The 20055-nt window shown below is 37.2% G+C and overlaps 1 protein-coding gene across 3 annotated transcripts in view; it reads right to left on the bottom strand.

The window, feature by feature from the left end:
• The window catches only part of LOC126761138 (gamma-aminobutyric acid receptor alpha-like), a 45149-nt gene that overhangs the window by 8083 nt on the left and 17011 nt on the right, over window positions 1-20055 (bottom strand). Inside the window, exons 2-5 of one of the 3 annotated variants that reach the window (XM_050477091.1) lie at window positions 18840-19632; window positions 9471-9538; window positions 8680-8900; window positions 7221-7303 (exon numbers count right to left, since the gene is read on the bottom strand). In XM_050477091.1, coding sequence (XP_050333048.1) covers window positions 7221-7303; window positions 8680-8900; window positions 9471-9538; window positions 18840-19311 — 844 coding nt within the window. In that variant the 5' untranslated portion in view covers window positions 19312-19632. Of the gene's footprint in view, window positions 1-7220; window positions 7304-8679; window positions 8901-9470; window positions 9539-18839; window positions 19829-20055 lie in introns of those variants that run through there. The other 2 variants (XM_050477092.1, XM_050477090.1) reach the window with 2 other exon arrangements.

The raw sequence follows: 20055 nt of genomic DNA, 5'->3' as shown, positions 1-20055 counted from the left end.
ATCCAGAATAACGCAGTGATAGCATAAGTAAAGCATAGTATTTCATAACAGTTTGCAGGAATGAATAAAAACGTTTTCGCGTTAGGAAATCAGCGATATTGTCTAGAATATTAGGAAATGGATGCAATCGGCTTGTAAAGAAGGGTTAATGGGTTACACAGAGGCATAAGTAAAAACCTCATTCAAAACAGTATCCGGAATAAGAACGCAATTGTATGAGAGGGACTGCAGTTTCGATAGGTAACTCAAGTTCTCCGTAAGCAAAGCATAGTATTTCGATAGACAGTTTGCAGGAATGAATACCAAAACGTTTCGCGTTAGGAAATCATCGATATTGTCTAATGGTATGCTGTTACGGTCTCTTTGGGGGACCTTTGGTTATTAGGAAATGGATGTAAAATGGGTAAAGTAAATGCGGCTTGTAAAGAAGTGGTTAGGGTCTTATGGGTTACACAGAGGCATAAGTAAACACCTAATTCAAAACAGTGTCCAGAATAAGAACGCAATTGGATGAGAGGGACTCCAGTTTCGATAGGTAACTCAAGTTCTCCGTATGTAAAGCATTGTTCTTTGATAGCAAGTTAGAGGTATGCCTACGAAATCGCTTTGGCGTTAAGAAATCAGCGTCATTGTATAATGGTAAGTAAACGGTTTCTTTAGGCAAATTTGATTATTAGAAATTGGATGTAAAATGGGTAAAGTGAATGTGGCTTGCAAAGGAATGGTCAGCGTCATGCTGGACAAGTTGTAGAAGCTGTATGCAAAACGGTATCCAGAAACAATACGACATAACGCCAAGTCTACTCCAGTTTCGAGAGTTTGCTTAAGTTCTTCATAGAATATGGCTGCTATTGAGACATGCAGAGGAAAGCGTTGTTGAATGTGTTGAAAACCGAACTAGAAATGATAGCGAAACTTAGTTTGTAAGTGCCTTTATGGATATAATGTTTAGGAGCATCAAAATATAGTCCGAAATACGATGTTCTGGTAGTCATATAGCTACGGAAGTACATGACAATGCTTATTTATCGTTAGTTATGTTGACTTAAAAGAAGGCAAATTAAATTTTTAGAAATTTAGATTTTTTAGAAATCATGGTAGGCGATTAATTCAAAAATTCACAACATATTTTTCGTATTAAACATTTTTCGAATATTTTGTTTATTACAAATATATGTATTTTGATTTCTGAAAAACTTAGGATTTTATATTTTATTATTATAATATTTTTGTTTTATAAATTTTTTTAGAAAGATGGCAACCTTATATAAAAATAAATTTTCTTAGCTTGTTATCTATGAATACTCGAATTATTGGATTTTCTTGTTTTAATTAATTATATGCTTCACTATAGAACCAACCTGCTATTTTTCAATATAGACATAAATTTCGCTTATTAGTTCATGCTCTGTGCAACAATTTCGTTTTAAGTGTATGACTCTGGCAATTACCCCATGCAAACTTAATGATTTCGGCACCAATTTTCCGACACTTCGAAGTCACATTTGAATTTCAGAGCTTTTGGTTCATCAAAATTTGCATATGTGCCGTATATAAGTATGAAAATGACAGCAAATTCACAAACAAACACCCCAGAACAACAACAATGCGTCAGTTGTCGGCGGTAATAACAGGAAGCAGACGCTTAGTAAATAAACACACACATATGTGTTTTCTTTTCTGACGCCGGAAATACACAAAATATGGCAACACAAAATATGGTAACACCAAATATGGCAACACAAAATCAAACGGCAAAACAATAAACAGTCAGTTGCAAATGAATCAAACACTTGACAACAACTTAATTATTTTGTATTGAGGTTGCGTATACGCCACGACACCCAAGCTAAGCAATTCAGTTATGCAAAGCTGTGTAACCGCAATAATATATGCATGCCGCAGACATACAAACAGGCAAAGACGTGATGTGTATAGGCAGTAGTTGGTTATGTAGGGATGGAAAAGATTCAAAACCGTTATACAAAAATGGGTACCGAAGCTTTTGGCGCTGGTTTTGAGGCAAGATAGAGAAATATTTTTTCAAAAAAAATTTTAAATCGTAAATCAATGTGAATGATATATAGTACATTTGCATATTTGCACATTTCTACCTACAATTATCTTTGCTTTTTCAAATTACTGCCATTCGATGCTTACTGTTGTCACATTTATACTTGCCTCTCTCTATATAACTACACACATATGTTTGCATATAATTATGTGTGTATGTGTGTTGCTCTGTTAAATTGTGTCACATTGCGGTTTACTATGCGGACATGTACGCATTAAAACCCATATACATCAGTAACAATATTACACGGAGTAATGTGTAAATTGATTTTTAATGACGTTACGTATACGCCTCGTACGTCATGGAAATCAAAAGTGCACATTGAAACGGCAGAAATCGATTTGGGACTGCAACACATGTTTGAATTAGACAAATAATGATTGAAATTAAAGCATTACAGACGTTGCTGGCGTAACACAGTTAGATTTTGCTTATCAATAATTTGTAAGAGCGCAAGGCAAATGGCTACGTCAGGCTGATGATACAAATTTTAATGGTATTTGCGTCGAATTTTATGGTTAGTTAATTGAAAATTATTATTTTTAGTGCATGTTTGTCATATTTCCCTAATCACTAAGTCCCTTTCCTGGTACCTTGCTCTAGACATTTCCTGCAGTCTTCTCGATCTGTCAGTCCCATTCTGCGGAATGAGTGAAAATAATGAAGAAACTTGCTATATTTTTTTTTTGAATTTTTTTTTTAGAAAAAGGGAGGAATGCCACGCAAGCCACCAATGAAATTTGTGAAGTTTATGGAAACGATGCTGTATCAGTTCGTGTAGCACAACAATGGTTCGCTGGCTTTCGTTTTGCAAATTTCGATCTACACTAATGGAAAATGACAAAAAGTGGTCGACCAAAATGGTACACACTTGTTTATTTATTTAATAGTAAAAATATGAAAAACATAAGTTTAAGTATGGTTAGAAATACGAAAAGACTTTTTCGACTACCCAATACTTTCCACTGATTTCCTGCTTCCCAAAATACTTCTGGCCAATATTCGATACGAGGTTACTGGCTTCATTGCGGCTTGGATGTATACGTAAATATTGACTCTGAAATTGTCTGCAGGTACATTAGAAGCCAGCTACGTAGCTATCGCAATAGCAAAGACCTCAGCTTGAAATTTACTGCAGAGGCCCGGCAACTTAAAAGGCCTAACTCTGAACAGTATATCCACGCATCTACTCTATCGTCCATCTACGAGCCATCCGTAAAAATATTTAGAGTGTTGCGCGTGGCTAACATACCTTTACGCTAACCATATTTTTCTATGCTTACTTTGAACTTTCTCTCCCAGTTGGAAAGGGAGATCAAGTAGTCGGTGTTTGCCAAATCGCCGTTAGCCACTGATTTATGGCCGAAGGTTCTATATGTAAATTCTTCACTAGCCGTCACGTCGATTTTGCTGCGCAGTTCTTAGCGAAGAAGTCTATAGTACCACATTACATAAGAGCCGTTATGCACACACAGCCGAGCATCCCACAGGTTATGCCGAGCATATAAAGTATTCAAAATAGATTCCGTAGAGACGTTGTTGAACACTTCAGAAATGTCCAGGAATGCTCCAAGAGCGTATTCCTTATATTCAAGAGCCTTCTCGATATTAAATACTAGTGTATGGAGTGCAGTCTCTACTGATCTGCCTTAGACAAGCTTTTAGGAGGCGCGCGGCCCTAATGTGACCGTGCAGCCGGTACCGGGAGATTTGTATGGATCAAATGAGCGAAAGGCCTATTCTATTTTATTCTCCGTTAATATGTTTTCTAGAACATTTACCGCACTACTTACTTCATCTATACGTCGTCCTTACAGCCTCAAAAGAGCACACTGACTACGTCTTCCAAAGAGTCCTGGCAGTTGTTCGTCCACTCTACGCTACTTTTGTGAATTAAAACGGGTGAGGCGAGGCTTTTGGTCATTACTTTCTTAAGTCTCGCCACTACGTGGGTCTTTTTAAAGCCACTAGAAAAGTTTTTCCAGGATTCTCGCTTTGTCCTGCGCACCAACTTCTTGTAGCTCGTTAGAAGAGCTTTATATTCGTTTCAACAGTTCTCGCTTTCTGCTAGCTTGGCCCAGTTGAAGCATTCCCGTACTTTGCGTCTGTCAGACCCAAGTTCCTTGTTCCACTAAGGGGCTTCATTTTGTGCTTGAGTCGCAGCGTAGGGCATGCTTAGTGAAGATCTGTATTTAAGGCATTCGTAAATACAGTCACGACCTTTTCAAGCGCTTCATCGCCAGTTGCTTACAGAATAAGCCTGTTCGCAGTAAATGTGAAACACTCTCTAAAATTGCGGATATTTTGATCATGTTGTAGAATTTACCAATTTTTCGGGATATATCAAAAGACAGCTCTTTTGATTGACAATGGAACTTTATATTGAAGCGAAAATTCTTTCCTTCCGAAATCCTAAAACAATGCCACCCTTTTTCATCTCATATTTCCTTCTTGTCCTACACACTTATAAACATAAATAAAATTTTCTTTGAACCGACTTAAATTCTCCACACAAAATGCAATCAATTAAAGCCTTGAATGCGCGCTTGAATGTCGGACAGGCAGGCAGACAAATTCATTAGAAAAGCCGCTGCATGCTCCACGTTGCACACAAGCTTTCAAGCTCTACGACCGCCAACGGCGCACAACAAACAATAATGATTATGTACTTGGGGTGCAACAAGCAATTCCTTACAAATATGCATAGCCATGTGCATGCATGCACATATCAACATACATATATATATGTGTGTGTGTGTTGTTGATTGTAAGCGTGCCTTGCTTTGTGCGCCACAAACGAATGAGCGAATAAATGAACTACAAACGGCTAACAACAGCTTAACTTGTTTCCATAGTTGCGCTTTTACAAGCGTGCATTTTTTGGTTTTCATTTTCTTATTGCCCATTTGTGGCGCAGTTTGTGTTGCACTAACTGTAAGGACATTTATAAGGACGAGCGCGCAGCAAAAGAGCTATTTAAATCATTTTAATATCACAAATCGCAGCAGGCTTGGCGCAAAATCTGAGGCGAAAAAGCAGAAGGGAATAATATAAACCGGCAGCAAAGTGAAGCAAAGCGATAAGCATTCAGGGTGGCCACATATGAGACATACATGTTTATATATTTATATGTGGGCAATTACGTATATGTGGTTGTAGTGTAAATAAATAGTCGTGTCTGTATGTATGAGAAAGCGTAAACATTTCGTTGAATTGCATTTATAGTAAGATTGCACTAACACAAATAAAATACAAATGTACATATATATGATATATAATAAGAAAGTCACATGTACGAGGCCAATTTGATAAATCAGTAGCATTTACATTGAAAACGTTTTCTTCTTGAATAGTTTTACTTAAAGGTTTCTAAAAACCTTCCAAATAAGTGCTGATTTCAATGATGACCTCAACATATTTTCTCTGTATATATCTTATAAACTATCTTATAAACTAGTTTATGAGATTTATATAGAACACTTAGCTAGATGTATTCCAATGCCGATGAATTTCAAATTGCACTCAGATAACTTGAAACGGCGCCTTAAATAATTACTTGGTAAGGTAAACTTTTTGCAAAACACATCTAATGGTGTATGAAGACATTTTCCTTACTCCTCTTGTCAAATAATTATTTAAATATTATAATCAACCCAAATCAGTATTCCGAATAAGAACAAAATCGTACGAGGGGTACTCCAGTTTCAAGAGGTTACTCACATTCTATTGTAGTAAGTATGGTACTTTGACTTTCAGTTGCAGGAATGACTACACAAACTCTTTCTAGCGTTAAGAAATCCTTGACATCGTCTATTAATAAGTAAAAATTGGTATATTTGTACGACTTTTCGCTATTAAGAATATAATGTAAAATTACTAAAATTAATGTGGCGTGCAAAGAAGTGGTTAGAGTCATATAGGACACGCATATGCATAAGTAGGAGCTTAATTAAAAGTTGTATCCAGAACAAGAACGCAATCGTAGGAGGAATACTCCAGTTTCGAGAGGTAACTCAAGTTATCAGAAAGCAAAGGATAATATTTTGACGCTCATTTATAAATTGTCTATTTCGACGACTTTTGATTGTAAGAAAAGGGTTGAAAAATAGTAAAAAAAAGTGAATTGCAAATAAGTGCTTAGATCCATATAGGTCATGCATATACATAAGTAACAGCTTAATTAAAAGTTGTATCCAGAATAAGAACGCAATCGTAGGAGGAATACTTAGGTTTCGAGAGGTAACTCAAGTGCTCCGTATGCAAAGAGAAAATTTTGACACCCAGTTTCAGTAATGACTAAACAAACTTTTTCGACCGTTAAAAATTCATTGACGTAAACAGTCTATTTGGATGATTTTTTACTATGTAGGGAATATATTTGGCCTGCAAAGAACCACATTGGACATACAAATGCATAAGCAGAAGCTTAACTCAAAACAGTATTCAGAATTAGAATGCAATCGTGCGAGGGGTACTCCAGTTTCGAAAGGTAACTAAAGTTATACATATACAAAAACAACCACTAAATAGTGTTGTTAAATGTTTTGATAACCAATCTGTAAATGATACCAAATACCTGTTTGTAGAACGCTTTTATGGAAATAATGTTTAGAAGTTATCAAAAGATTGTCCGAAATACGATATTCTGGCTGATCTGTAGGTAACAAAATGCAAGGCAATACTTTTCTGAACTAAATGCATTTTAATATTTTATGAAATTATGGTGCACGTTTCAATTAAAAAGTCACTGTTCTATCAAACTTCCCTCAAGCGAACATACACACAATATGCAAGATGCATTTACTGCCCTTCCCTTCATAAGCATCTTTGCGACTTTGTGTCGCCAAGGTCAATAGGTAATAAAAATAATCGCAGACACATATTCATTCATACAGTTAAAGCATAATATACACAAGCACATAATGCGCTTAGCTGCCTTAAGCATTGCTCAGCTGAAGAGATTACGCTGTATGAGTTTAAGAAAATTAAACAAATTTCATACAAACCATATCAGCCTAAATTCATACCCAGTTTTAGTATGGTGGTATGTTTGTCGCTGCAATTGCATTTACTTTACAACTTGTGTGATTTGTTATACAACTTATGCAGTTGCTTATAAGTTTTTGGCAGTTTTCATTTCACTTACATGAGCCAAACTTTAGTGGACACTTTTGTATATCCATGGGGAAGTCTTCCAAGTTCATTGGGCAGCCAGCTTTGATTGTTAATCTGAAAGTAGTGAGAAAAAAGAAAATTTTATTGTGAAAGAAAGTTAAGTTAGGACAGAGAAGGTGGTTTAGCTACTTAATTTTTTCTTAACTCAAATTTTATATACGTTGACTGAGTAATACATGTCTAAGCTCTTCGATCGACGTTAGACCCGTTTATATAAATCATATCTGCCAATGGCGATAACATGGAAAAAGTCAAAGAAACAGGGATTGAAAATTGTCATGTTTGCCTTAGAGATATAGCAGAGGACCTCAACATCTCTTATGGATAGACTCAACACATTTTGGTGAAAGTTCTGTGTATGAGGCGTGTCAATGTTAGACACGTAGCAACAGACCTGAATCTTTTACAAAAATAACGCCGATTAGAGATCGCAAAAGGAATGCGCCGTAGCTAAGGACTATTTATTCATCAAACACATCATTACTGGTGCCGCCGAGGTGTGAATGCAATGAAGCTCTAAAAATTATGCGAAAGCCAAAAAATCTCGTCTAGTTCGGTCCAAAATAAAGGTGGTGCTTATCGTATTCATTGATTACTGCGATGTGGTTCGCCATGAAATTGGGTAAGAAGGAAATATTCCTTTGTTGGTTTGAGCAGACTACGTAAAGCAATTCGTTGTAAACGATCGATTTTTTGGTCAGAAAATTCAAGAATTTTTCATCATGATAATGCGCAGTCTCATTCTATCATGATTGTTACTGACTTTATGTCAAACACGAAACAAAAGTCTTCGTTCAGCTACTATGTATATTTGCCAGATTTGGCTCCGTGACTTTTTCATTTTCGAAACTGCCGACGGATTTACCTGCGATTTTCCATGATTATAAAGTTCGATGAAATAAGATTTGTATTATATTTTTAAGGAGAGCTCTAATGCGTAACTTTGGTATTATTGCCCCTTAACCTAAAACCTAATTGCGGACCTAAACCTAATCAAAATATACTTACGGATACCGGCCAAACTGGTTGGACTTTCCTTTGCAATTTCTCTTAATAAAAGCTTTTCTTCTAGTAGGGTTATATACTACGATGAACAGAGTTAAAAAAAAGTCGAAGTTACGATTTGTGCATACATTTTTATATTTGGCAATTCGGCTTTGAGAAACTGATATATACTCTAACCGAAATAACTGGTAGCTCTTGGGTAACTAACCAGTATATTTACCGTTAGTTGGTTTGCAGTGTATATAGCTTTTACCACTCACTCTCAACACTCTGCCATACTGAGAACATTTTTATATTTGCCAATTCGGCTTTGAGAAACTGACCGATACTTTAACCGAAATAACTGGTAGCCCACTTGGTTAACTAACCGGCATATTTACCGTTAGCCTGCTTACAGTGTACGATATATAACTTTTACCACTCACCTGCTCGAATACAACACTCTGCCATTCTGATAAATGCGCACAAACTTATTCGGTGTCGTTATGGTATGCAGATAACTCTGTTTGCCATTATAGAAATATGTATCGGGTTTCCAGATGCGCGCCAACATCGAAACACTCAACGCCAAGGTGTCCTGTGCGCCTTTGAAGGCTAAACGCTTATCCACCCATGATTGACGGAAATAACAGTCCATGGAATAAGTCTGCAATGAAATGAAGAGAAAATATTGAAAATATTTACTTTGAGGCAATAGAAATCTGCCACAGAGGAAATCCACTTGTGAAGTGTTAAGCAATCAAATCAAAAGGCGTCGCGTTGATTAAATAACACAAATAGATTGGATGTTTATGTAGTTATTAGTAGAGCGTGTCGCTTGCGGTTGCTCAATCAACAAATACTAAATTGAAATAAGTCAGTCAGAAGCATAACGGCTCGTCGCTTAAGCGCTGTTTGACGCTCCCACACGCCATTTGTTGCTGCTTTGACTGAGTGACTTTAATTGGTTTTGATTTGTTTGGCTGCAAATAAATAAATTTTCTTCTTGCTTTCGCGAAAAGCTATTATTATTACGCGCGAGTTTAACGTAAGTGTGTGGGGTTTTTATAGCGGTTGAGTTGCTGTGGGATCTTTTTTATACAGACTTTTGATTTTTTATAATAAATATGCGCTGAAATGTCAAGCAATTTTTTATCTTTAAATAAAAAATAGATGTAAATATTTACAACTGTAGTCTGTTTGTGATTAATGTGCAGTGTCTGATGCATTGCCTTACCATATCGACTTCGGAGATAGGTCCCATACTCCGTACCATAATATCAACCTCGACTGTAGCGGGTGGACCTGAAAATGAAATAAATTATTACTTGTTTAAATTTTCATTTACGAGTGTAGATAATAAATATATTAAGGAAAGGCGAATAGAAGAAAAAAATATTTATGAAATGCATACGAAGCTGTACGAAAAGTGAGCCTGACGTAAGTATTCTATATACCCTTTAATACTTAATATTTATACGGATTACTCGAAAATGAAAGACAGAGTTGGACCGGCGACATGCCGTCCAGAGTTAGGCTTTTTAAACGGCCGGGTCACTGCAGTATGCTTCTAGCAGAGGGCTTTGCTGTTGGAAAACCCGCGTAGCTAGCCTTTAATACATCAGCAGGCAATTCCACGGTTAACATCTACATAGACAGCCAAGGCAGTAATCTCGGTTCGCAGCTCGGCCAGAAGTTTCTTGGAAAGCACGGCAGTAGTCGTCAATTACAAGCGACTTCACTATTACTGGATGCCAAGTCACAAAAGCATCCGATAACGTGGTCTACATTGGTAAACCCCAGCATTGTTTTACGATGATCCGGCTAAGAGTGGAAGTTCAAAATTCGATGGAATGTGCTGTCGGGATGCAAAACTACAAAAGTCGTGTACAAAGTCGTATAGCAAAAATACCCAATAGTTCTTACTCACTGGTCACAGTTTGATGGAGGCACACTGCTGCAGAATTGGGCTGTCGGATCGAGATGACTGCAGGAAATGTCATGAGCAAGTCACTAGGGAAACAATAGAGCATCTCTTATGCACTTGTTCCGAAATAACAAGCCAATGCTTCAAATATTTGGAGTTCAATCGTATAAGATACCGGTAGAAATATCGATAATAAAGCTGCAGTACCTACTACAAGGTGCATTGTAAAGTAAACAGGACTTTTGGAATCTAGCGCCCCCTGGTGGCGTCATCTATATGTCGACTGGTGCGTTAGAATCTGCTATCTTTACCGATTGTCCAGTGATGACATTTCATCGATTGGAAATGAAGTTATTGCGTGTCAGTATGTTTGAATTATCGATGCGAAAATGAGCTTCGAACAAAGAGTCAACATTAAATTTTGCTTTAAAATTAGTAAAACTTTCATCGAAACGTTTCAATTGATGAAACAAGTTTATGGCGATGATTGCCTATCACGTAGCAGAGTGCACGAGTGGTTTCAACGTTTTCAAGGTGGTCGTGAGGACATAAATGACGATCAACGTGTGGGCCAATCAAAATCCGTGATCACCGGAATTTCCATCGAAACTGCGCGTGAATTCATCAAAAATCATCATTGAAATTTATGGAAATGGAATTGAATATCTCCAAAACATCGATTTATCGAATTTTGACCGAAGCCAATAGTTTTTCAAAGGGTATAGGTTAGGTTACGATGCTTTGGTAAGCTCGTGAACCACGCATACGAACCAGTTTTGGTCCTTAGGGATGCCAGATGAAGTGCCGTTACGTAGCTTATGAGAAGTATTCATCCATAAACATGCCAAAGCTTTACGAGATTTTTACAAAGTGCATTCCAAAGTAAACAGGACTTAAAAAAAAACCGAACAAATGGTTTTTTCAGCAAAATCAATTTATTTTATTCCAAATAGTCTCTTTCAGCTTCAATACAGCTTTTTGCACGGTTCAAAAGCATGTCGAATGAGTGTTTTAGCTTGTTGGCCGGTATGGCCGCCAGTGTGCCGGTACAAGCCTTTTGAATGACCTCTACGTCTGCATAACGCTTTTCTTTCATGAGCAAATGCATTTTTCCGAAAAGGAAGAAGTCGCACGATGCCATATCAGGTGAATACGGGGAGTGGTTAATGGTTAAAATGTGATTTTTGGTCAAATAATCGTCCTTCGAATGCTGGATTCTGAGCAATTTTTGATCGTCAGTCAATTTGTGCGGAACAAACCGTGCACTCACCTTTCGTAAGCCATTTGGGCTAACCTATACCCTTTAAAAAACTATTGGAATTCACAATACAACCAAAGATATCGCAACTAACCAGAAAGCTTAGCTTAGCCTAGAAAAAATATTCAATAAATGGCTTTAGTAAATTGTATCTTGCATTATATAAGTTATCGGTCGTTACTATATGGCATTTGAAAGGTAAGATTTTCTCTTAAAATACTTCTCAGACAGTTTTGCGATTACTTTACTCCATTTCATTTGAGCACGCATCAAATATGGACAACAGAAAAAATATAAAAAATAATGGAAATCGTCGAATCTGATTGTCATGTAAGCCTTGTTGAAACAACCATTTGAAACCCTGTATAATAGACTAGAGACACAAAGAATCTCGATGTGCGGGTGCCACAATATTATTGCAAACCTTATGAACCGTATTTTCATCCATGATTTATGTACTATCAGTTATTCTCCTGTCAAAAATTAGACTGTCTGAATGAAAAAATCGTGTTGAAGTGGGGAGCCTTTGGTCAATAGTGACTCGCCAGCAGCTTTGATATCCTGATTGGGAGGTTCTTATGCATTCCTTTTATATTTTGACTTGGAACCAAGTAGTTACTACAAATTCGCCTGAAGAGAAGCTTGTGTATAGCGGTTGTTCCAGTTTTTTTGATAATATGGTCAGAGGTTTATATTAGAGTGGCATTAAGACATTACCTTCAATTTAACTGAACTAAATAAAAAATTCAATTTAATAGAAAAAATAGCGATCTCTGCGGCTAATTTCGTTTCCGGTCCAATTCACTCAGTTAACTAAAGTTATAACATAACTAAGACTTTTCAATTTCAGTCCAGCTGTTAAATACTTTCTAGAATTGAAGTGTTTCACCTCCAACTGTTGAAGATAAGCCGAAAATTTCTATGCATAGAAGCTAGAGATACAAATTTCAAATTGTTTCGATCCACTTAAAAAAATCAGTCTGATCTTTTTCCAATGGCAGTCCTTCAAAAGCTCTCATATAAATAGTGTGTATCATTTTAAACCTTCAAACAACTGCAAAGCTGTGAAGTATATGAGATTATGTGACAAGCCCTAACACATTCAAACACAAAGGCAATGTACAAGAGTAACTGAAATGCAAAGCGGATACGGAAAAGCACGGCTATGTGTAAAAAATACTCAAATACAAGTTTGTAAATGAAATTATTTACAAATGCTGCACAGAAATTGCTGGAACATGTCTGTATGTATACTCGCATACTTGAAGCACAGGTGACAGAAAAATTGAAGAATGCTCTTAAAGGCAACATTTGTATGGCAGCTATGTTTGATATGAAGGCTGTTCGATAAATCAGTGATTTTATACAAAAAACTGGTATTTATATAGTTCCACAGAGTTCATAGTTAGAGTTCGGTGATCCAGCAGATGAATAGTCGCCAAAAAGGAAAAATAAGTTTTTACCAAACTGCAGATTTTATCAATATTATACACGATAGTCTTCGTCGATGCATAATGAGATTATAACGTCACATGGAATCTATTGAACCACCAAAGACGATAGTGAAAATAATTTAAGTATGCTGCTAATTGTTCCTTATCTGAGTACAATATTATTATTAATGTTGCGTAGTATTTGGATACGCCAACCGGATGAACGATGTTGTGGAAAAACCACGGATCCATACGATATTGAATAACTGTTGAGTAAGTTAAGTTTTCTGGGTGAAAGGGCGATAGAGAAGACTTTAAATAGTCTAACCAGTAATAACGTTTTTTTTGGGATTCCGATGTCATATAATACCGAATGTGGTTAAGGAAAGTTAAAACGGGTCTTCCACCAGGTGATAGCGATATGCTTAGCCAGCTCATAACAAATTTTATATAAATCAGACTAATCCTCCCAAGGTTGGATTTTAGTAATTACTTCAATGAGATAATAGCCTCTAGACGTGAAAGGAAAAGAGGTTTAGTAAAGGAAAAGGATTTTATCTCAATCTATACCACCAGGGTAGACTGCGGAGTACAAACAGGGTTATACTTCAAGGATCTTGATATCTTCTTCCATCCACCAAACTCAGCCATCAACTTCCAAATGGAAGGACTGGACTAGAGAGCTGTCTTCAATTAGTCTGATAGAATTCAGAAAGCAACCATATGCACAGTTAGTCAGGCGGCATTGCTGCTCTGTAGACCCAAGGATCCGAGCATCGAGCGCTAATTTAGCCCGTGGTGACAAAACTTCCACCTACCTACTCTTCTAGGTATAGGCGCAACAGAGTGTTGCGTTAAAGGGTCTCTTGGGGAATAAAATCCTATGTCTGGGGATTCCGAAGATATATGGTAAATTGCCGTTAGTGTTTATTGAGAAAAAAAACAAGTCTCCCACTATACAATGGTGCTTAAAAATACGGTTAAATTCAGGCTAAGTTCTTGCTTCGATAAATTGAGCTAAAACTCAAGAATTTATGCTGAAAATGAACTCAATACTATTATCTACGACTCCTGGTGGTTTTCTCTCGTCAATGACATGTTACATGTTACGAGGGCTGCTATATATATTCTGGCCTAGGGCAACACTAAGTGTTGCCAGGTGCAATCTGACATTTCCATTGGAAAGTTTGACATTTTTTAGCATAACATCACTCAGAACGTTTTGTCAAATTGTTTTATTTACAGGGAATTAAAAAATTCATCTCGGCCAAAAAATGGAATTAACTCGTGAACATTTTCGTGCGATCATTTTTCACAACTTTCGACGTGGATTATCACGACAAGAGTGCATCGATGAACTAAAATCTTTGTATGGCTATGAAGCACCATCCTATAGCACTGTGAAAAACTGGTACAACGAATTCAATCGTGGCCGACGCTCGCTCAAAGACGAATTCCGTGAAGGTCGTCCAAAAACGGCCGTTGTGCCAGAAAACATCGATGCCGTACGTGAACTGATAATGCAAGACCGTCATGTAACATACCTTCAGATAGAGGCATGCCTATGCATTTCTCCCACCAGCATACATTCGATATTGCATGAAAACCTGGCCGTAAAAAAGGTTTGTTCTCGTTGGATCCCGCACAATTTGACAATCGCTCAAAAAAAGGCTCGTGTGGATTGGTGTAAAGAAATGCTGAAAAAATACGATCGCGGTGCTTCAAAAGACGTTTATAAGATCGTCACAGGTGACAAATCATGGATCTATGCGTATGAGCCCGAAACAAAACAGCAATCGACAAAAAAAAAATAAAAAATAAAAAAAAAAAAAAAAAAAAAAACATTTTCGTTGATAAATATGCCTATTTACATTATTAGGCCAGAAATATATATAGCAACCTACGTACAATTGCAATATATTATCTTAAGCCACTGAATTATCCAGCAGCCCTTTTTTTCTTTTCAGATGTCAGAGTCAAAGAGAGCCGTGACAAAATCGGAAAATCGGTCAAAGTGAATTTGCAAACACAAGCTTATTTGACACAAGCTACAATTTACATTTTTGTATCTTTCTTTACCTCTAACTGCTTTTGAATAGTATTTTTTTCTGATAAAATAAGCAAGTAAATTTTATTTCCTCTAAATTGTAGCAAAAGCTGCAATTTCAAACGAAAATTGCAAATTGACAGCTTCCTGCAACATTTTGTTGCTACTTTCATGACAAGCGTTTTTGGCTGTCGAATAATTTCCGCGTTTTAACACCTTGAGTACATAACTGAAGCTGTCGCATTTCCCACAACAGGAAGAGCAAATGATTGCCTGATCACGGCTTCAACTGGATAGTCGATGCGTAAAGCCAACGCGCTCTTTCATACACAGCTTGTCACCCTGAGCATATCTTATAATACATTCACGCTTCGGAATTACGCGTATCAACGCTTACGTGCGCTTAGTTGCAACCCTCTTACGCGTTAACGCCGCAAAATTGACTTGTCTGGCTTCCTTGCAACGCCTGTTTGCCACATGCTTCCAACTAATTTGCATGCCACCGTTTGAAGTATAACGGCGCGCTGCATGTGATTGCCTTTGTTGACATTTTCATAAATGTCAGTTTTCGAAATTGTCGGAAATGTGTTGTTTTCGCGCGTTGGCGCCTTAGATTTTCGAAAATTTATGCGTGGTGCTTAAGCGGATGTGGCGATGCGGTACGAGTATAATGGAGTGGACAGTAAACGAGTGGAGGCCGAGAAGTCTCCAATTGCCATTTAGAACGATTTTGCGTATTTAGTGGCTTAAGTTTGTATATTTGAGAGCATATGGTGGCCTTTGAGATGTCTTCGTATTTCAGCGGCAGCTCGCTGTTGACAAATTACACGCCAATTACTGGCGTGTTAGTGTGAGTGAGCGCCTGCATTTAGCGCCAATGGCGTCTACTTAATCAGCAGCGCGGTTCATTTTTGATTGAGTTGTTCTTGCTAGCGCCATTGCTTTATTTACTTTCATATTTCCAGCGCTTTTAAGCGTATTGGAAGTAGAACATAAAAATAGTAATTTGTCGCAGCACTTTATTTGATTAACTTGAAAGCAACCGTATTTGCCATCATTGTAATGATAATCACTTCCGATTTATTTATGTATAGAATGAGCTATATTTGGATAGTATAATGATTCTTTTTTTGATAGAACAATTGAGTTGTTAATGTCAAATAAGACCACAAAAGAAGAAAAAATAATAGAGGGCTGAAATAAGATTGCGATTATCCGACGTTCCCAAAGCTTTATATTAAATTAGAAAAAATCAAGGCAAGCTGACTTGTCGCTAGCCGATTCTAGTAGACTTAGCTCTCTTGATAAGCTCTACAAAATACTGAGAACTTTTTCTTCCTCTTTCTTATTAAAGTATGCTCTTCTGTGTAAGCAATGTTTTTTTTCCATAGTTTCTTTTCTGCAAAAAGGCTTGCATGGTCTGCAGGACTTTGAAACAGTAACCATATTTTAAATCAGTTCCAGAGTAATTTATTCTGTGCCATATTTCCCACGTTTTGCGTGACTTGTGATATGTTTTGACAACATCAGGATTTCAATTTAATATACTACTTCAGAGTAGGAACAAAGTTTATATAATATACGAGAACTTAAAACCACCTCGGTGGTTCCTTCTGATATTTCTAACAATAGATGAGTGAGAAAAATGACATTTGGAATGTTGTGGATAAGAAAACTATGTCAAAACTTCATAAATGCTGATGGGAACCGCCAATAATGGCTGTACAGCACTTTAGCTAGACTACGATTCCATCCTGAATCATTTAGCCGACATTTGGTTGAACTGTGTTGATGTTCTAGTGCCAGAAAACATCCGAGTTGACAGTCAGATAGACAGTCTGTAAACTGACGTTGAGCAATACCAAAAACTCCGTCAGGATTGGGAAGGATCTCTTCGAGCCGTTCGATATCACACAAGGTTTCAAGCAAGGCGACTTCCTCTCGAGCGACTTCTTCAATCTACTACTGGTGAAAATAATTCGCGCTCCAGAACTAAATAGAGAAGCTACCATCTTCTATAAGAGTGTACAGGTGCTGGCGTATCCGGATGATATTGATATTATTGGCCTCAACAATCGCGACGTTAGTTTTACTTTCCCCAGAATGGATTAGGAAGCAAAGCAAATGAGTCTGGTAGTGAATGAGGGCAAGACGAAATATCTCCTATCAAAAAGCAAACAGTCGTCGCATTCGTGACTTTGCTCCACCTCAATGTTGATAGTCATAACTTCGAAGTCGTAGAAAATTTTGCCTATATTGAAACCAACAACAACGTCAGGTTAGAAATCCAATGCAGAATAGCTCATGGCAACAGTTGCTACTTAGAACTGCGCAGGTAGTCTCTCGACGGACAAATACCAAATTCTACAAGTCACTCATCATCCCCGTCCTGTTATACGGTGCAGAGGCATGGACGATGACAACATCTGATAAGTCGATGTTATGAATTTTCTAGAAAAAGGTTCTGCGGAAGATTTGCGGTCCTTTGCGCATTGACAACGGCAGTTATCGCAGTCAATGGAACGATGAGCTGTATGAGATATACGACAACATTGACATACGTGTAGTTCAGCGAAATAAAAGACAGTGGCTAAACTGGCTAGGTCATGTCGCCCGAATGGGTGAAAACGCTCCAGCTCTGAAAATATTTGACGAAGTACCCGCCGGGAGAACCAGAGGAAGAGCTGCATACCGTTGAAAAGACCAAGTGGAGAATTACCTGGATACACTTGGAATCTCCAATTCGCGCCAAACATCGAAAAAGAGGAACGGCTGGTGCGCTGTTGTAAACTTGGCTATAACCTCGTACGCAGTGTCTACGACAATAAAGAAGAAGAAAAAGACAATGTCTGGATGAATTGTAATCCAGCTATGGTCCGGTGAATGTCTTAAGAACTGAAAGTTCAAAGTAGAGACAACAATTTACTTAAAGCTTCTAACTTCTCTTCTGACCTATACTGAGAGCAAAATATGTGAGAGCTCGAATCTCACTATCTTTAGCCAGATTAAAATCCGTGTTCATTTTGGTTATTGTTATAGCAATCCTAAGGAATTACTACATAGCTATCACAATCAGATATATAAACAGCATTTTGTCCAACGCTGCCATATGTTCCGTCAGTTCTGAAGTAAGAGCTAAGGTTCACCAAGCTCGAAGCTCACGACTTGACAGCTCGTAGATGTATTAAAAATCGGATGCATTCTGATGACTTTTGCAGGAACCAAAAGAACTGCTACATAGCTGTTACAGTCAGAATCAGTAACCACATTTTTTAATACTGATATACGTGCCGTGGAACATGAATTGAGAGCTGAAGTTGATGATGAGCTCGAATGTTACGAGTTGACAGTGCTCTGACTGATTAATGTTCGGGTCAATTTTAGTTATGAGAATCAGAAACAAAATTTGGTCTAAACTGATATAAGTCCCGAAAGACCTAACCTAGGAGTTAAAGTTATGTGAGCTCGAAGTTCTTCATTACTAGAAGCTCAAAGTACTGTTTGAAACGCATGAATAGAGCTAAGAAAACAGATCCTAATCAAATATAATATAATATGAATTCTTATTGAAAAAAGAAAGATGAGATGATAATAAGTTCATACAATGCAGAATTAAAAACAACAATATTTTCTCTTGACTTGGGGGAGATAGAATAATTTCAGGAGGGGTCACTACCGACTAAATTTTGAGAAAGAAATACTTAGATTTTTCATTAACTGAAAACTCTAAGTGAATAACATAAAAGACTTTGGATTAGATGAGCGCTTTGACTCTTTAAAAGTTTGAGTAAATAGAAAATTACAATTCAAAACCAGATTCAATTAAAAACGATACAAATAATACTAATAATAAAAAACTACAAAGAACATAATTTAGATCATTCAAATCTGTAAAAAAATGTTCTCTGCATAATTATAAATGTAAGATTGCATCCACTTACCGCCGAAACCCGGTCGTATGCTATTATCATAGCCACGTAATAAATTATCCAACAGTTCGGAGATATTCGCATGATTATTGCGCTGTGTCAGACGCATATGTGAGGCAGCCACCGACCAGGAGGCTGGAGCGCGTGCACCCAAACCGGATAGAGCTGCTGCCGCCACAGCAGCCATGCCAACATCCAGCTTAGCGGTGGGCGCCGTCACGCTAGAAACGCTGGTTGAGTTCGTGGCAGACAACGAAAGCGAAAGCGAGATAGTGGAGGCATGCGCAAGTATGCTGGACGTTGGAGATGTTGACATTGGAGACCAATTAACGTGGATGTGATGCTGCATGGCCGGCATGAGAAGGCAGCTAATCAAAAGTTTTAATAAGCGACGCATAAGGCTGCTTAAAAGGCCAATTGTGCTGTGATGGCCACGGCTGGACGTAGCGGAAGGCATGCTGGGTGTAGTGGGCGCCGAATGCATTTTGCTGTTGCTGCAACAGCAACAATGCACAATGGTTCTTTATTGTTATTGTTTTATTTTGTTGTGTTTTTTTATTTTATATTTTAGTTTTTGTAGTGGTGAGGACAGTTATGTTGGTTAAATGTCAACGCGACGCAGAGCTGTCAACTGCAAACTTGCGCCCGTGTTTCGTAAGCTGCGCACACGCTCCCAGCGCGTTTATCGTTTAACACTTTTCTAATTTATTTTGGGTTATTTTTTCTATTCATTGTTTAAATTAAGTTGGTGTATATATTTTTTGTTGGATTTGCACTTTGTTTGGTGTAACTTGGTATTTAAAATCTGGGAAATTTTGAGATGTCACGTTTTGCGAATATTTTGATTTTGAGTGAGTTAAATTTACTAATAAGCGATTTTCAAAATTTTTAATTTGCTTATGCAGATCGTAAATTATTGGTATTTTGCGCCTAAAGATATACTACATTTCTTAATTTTTTAATTGGTCTACAGTTTTATCTTTAAAAACTTTCCAAAAAAATTGTGCCATCAGCCTGAAAGTATGCTAATTTTATGATTTTTTCAAAATTCTTAATTTACTTATGATAATCGCAAATTATTGGTATTTTTCTCCTAAAGGTATACTACATTCTTTAATTTTTTAATTGGTCTACAGTTTTATCTTTAAAAACTTTCCAAAAAAAATTGTGCCATCAGCCTGAAAGTATGCTAATTTTATGCTTTTTTCAAAATTCTTAATTTACTTAT

The sequence above is a fragment of the Bactrocera neohumeralis genome, chromosome 6 (genome assembly GCF_024586455.1).
Source record: "Bactrocera neohumeralis isolate Rockhampton chromosome 6, APGP_CSIRO_Bneo_wtdbg2-racon-allhic-juicebox.fasta_v2, whole genome shotgun sequence".
Classification (NCBI taxonomy): Eukaryota; Metazoa; Arthropoda; class Insecta; order Diptera; family Tephritidae; genus Bactrocera; species Bactrocera neohumeralis.
Note: the sequence above shows the minus strand (reverse complement) of the source record. Positions and strands in the feature narration are given on the sequence as shown.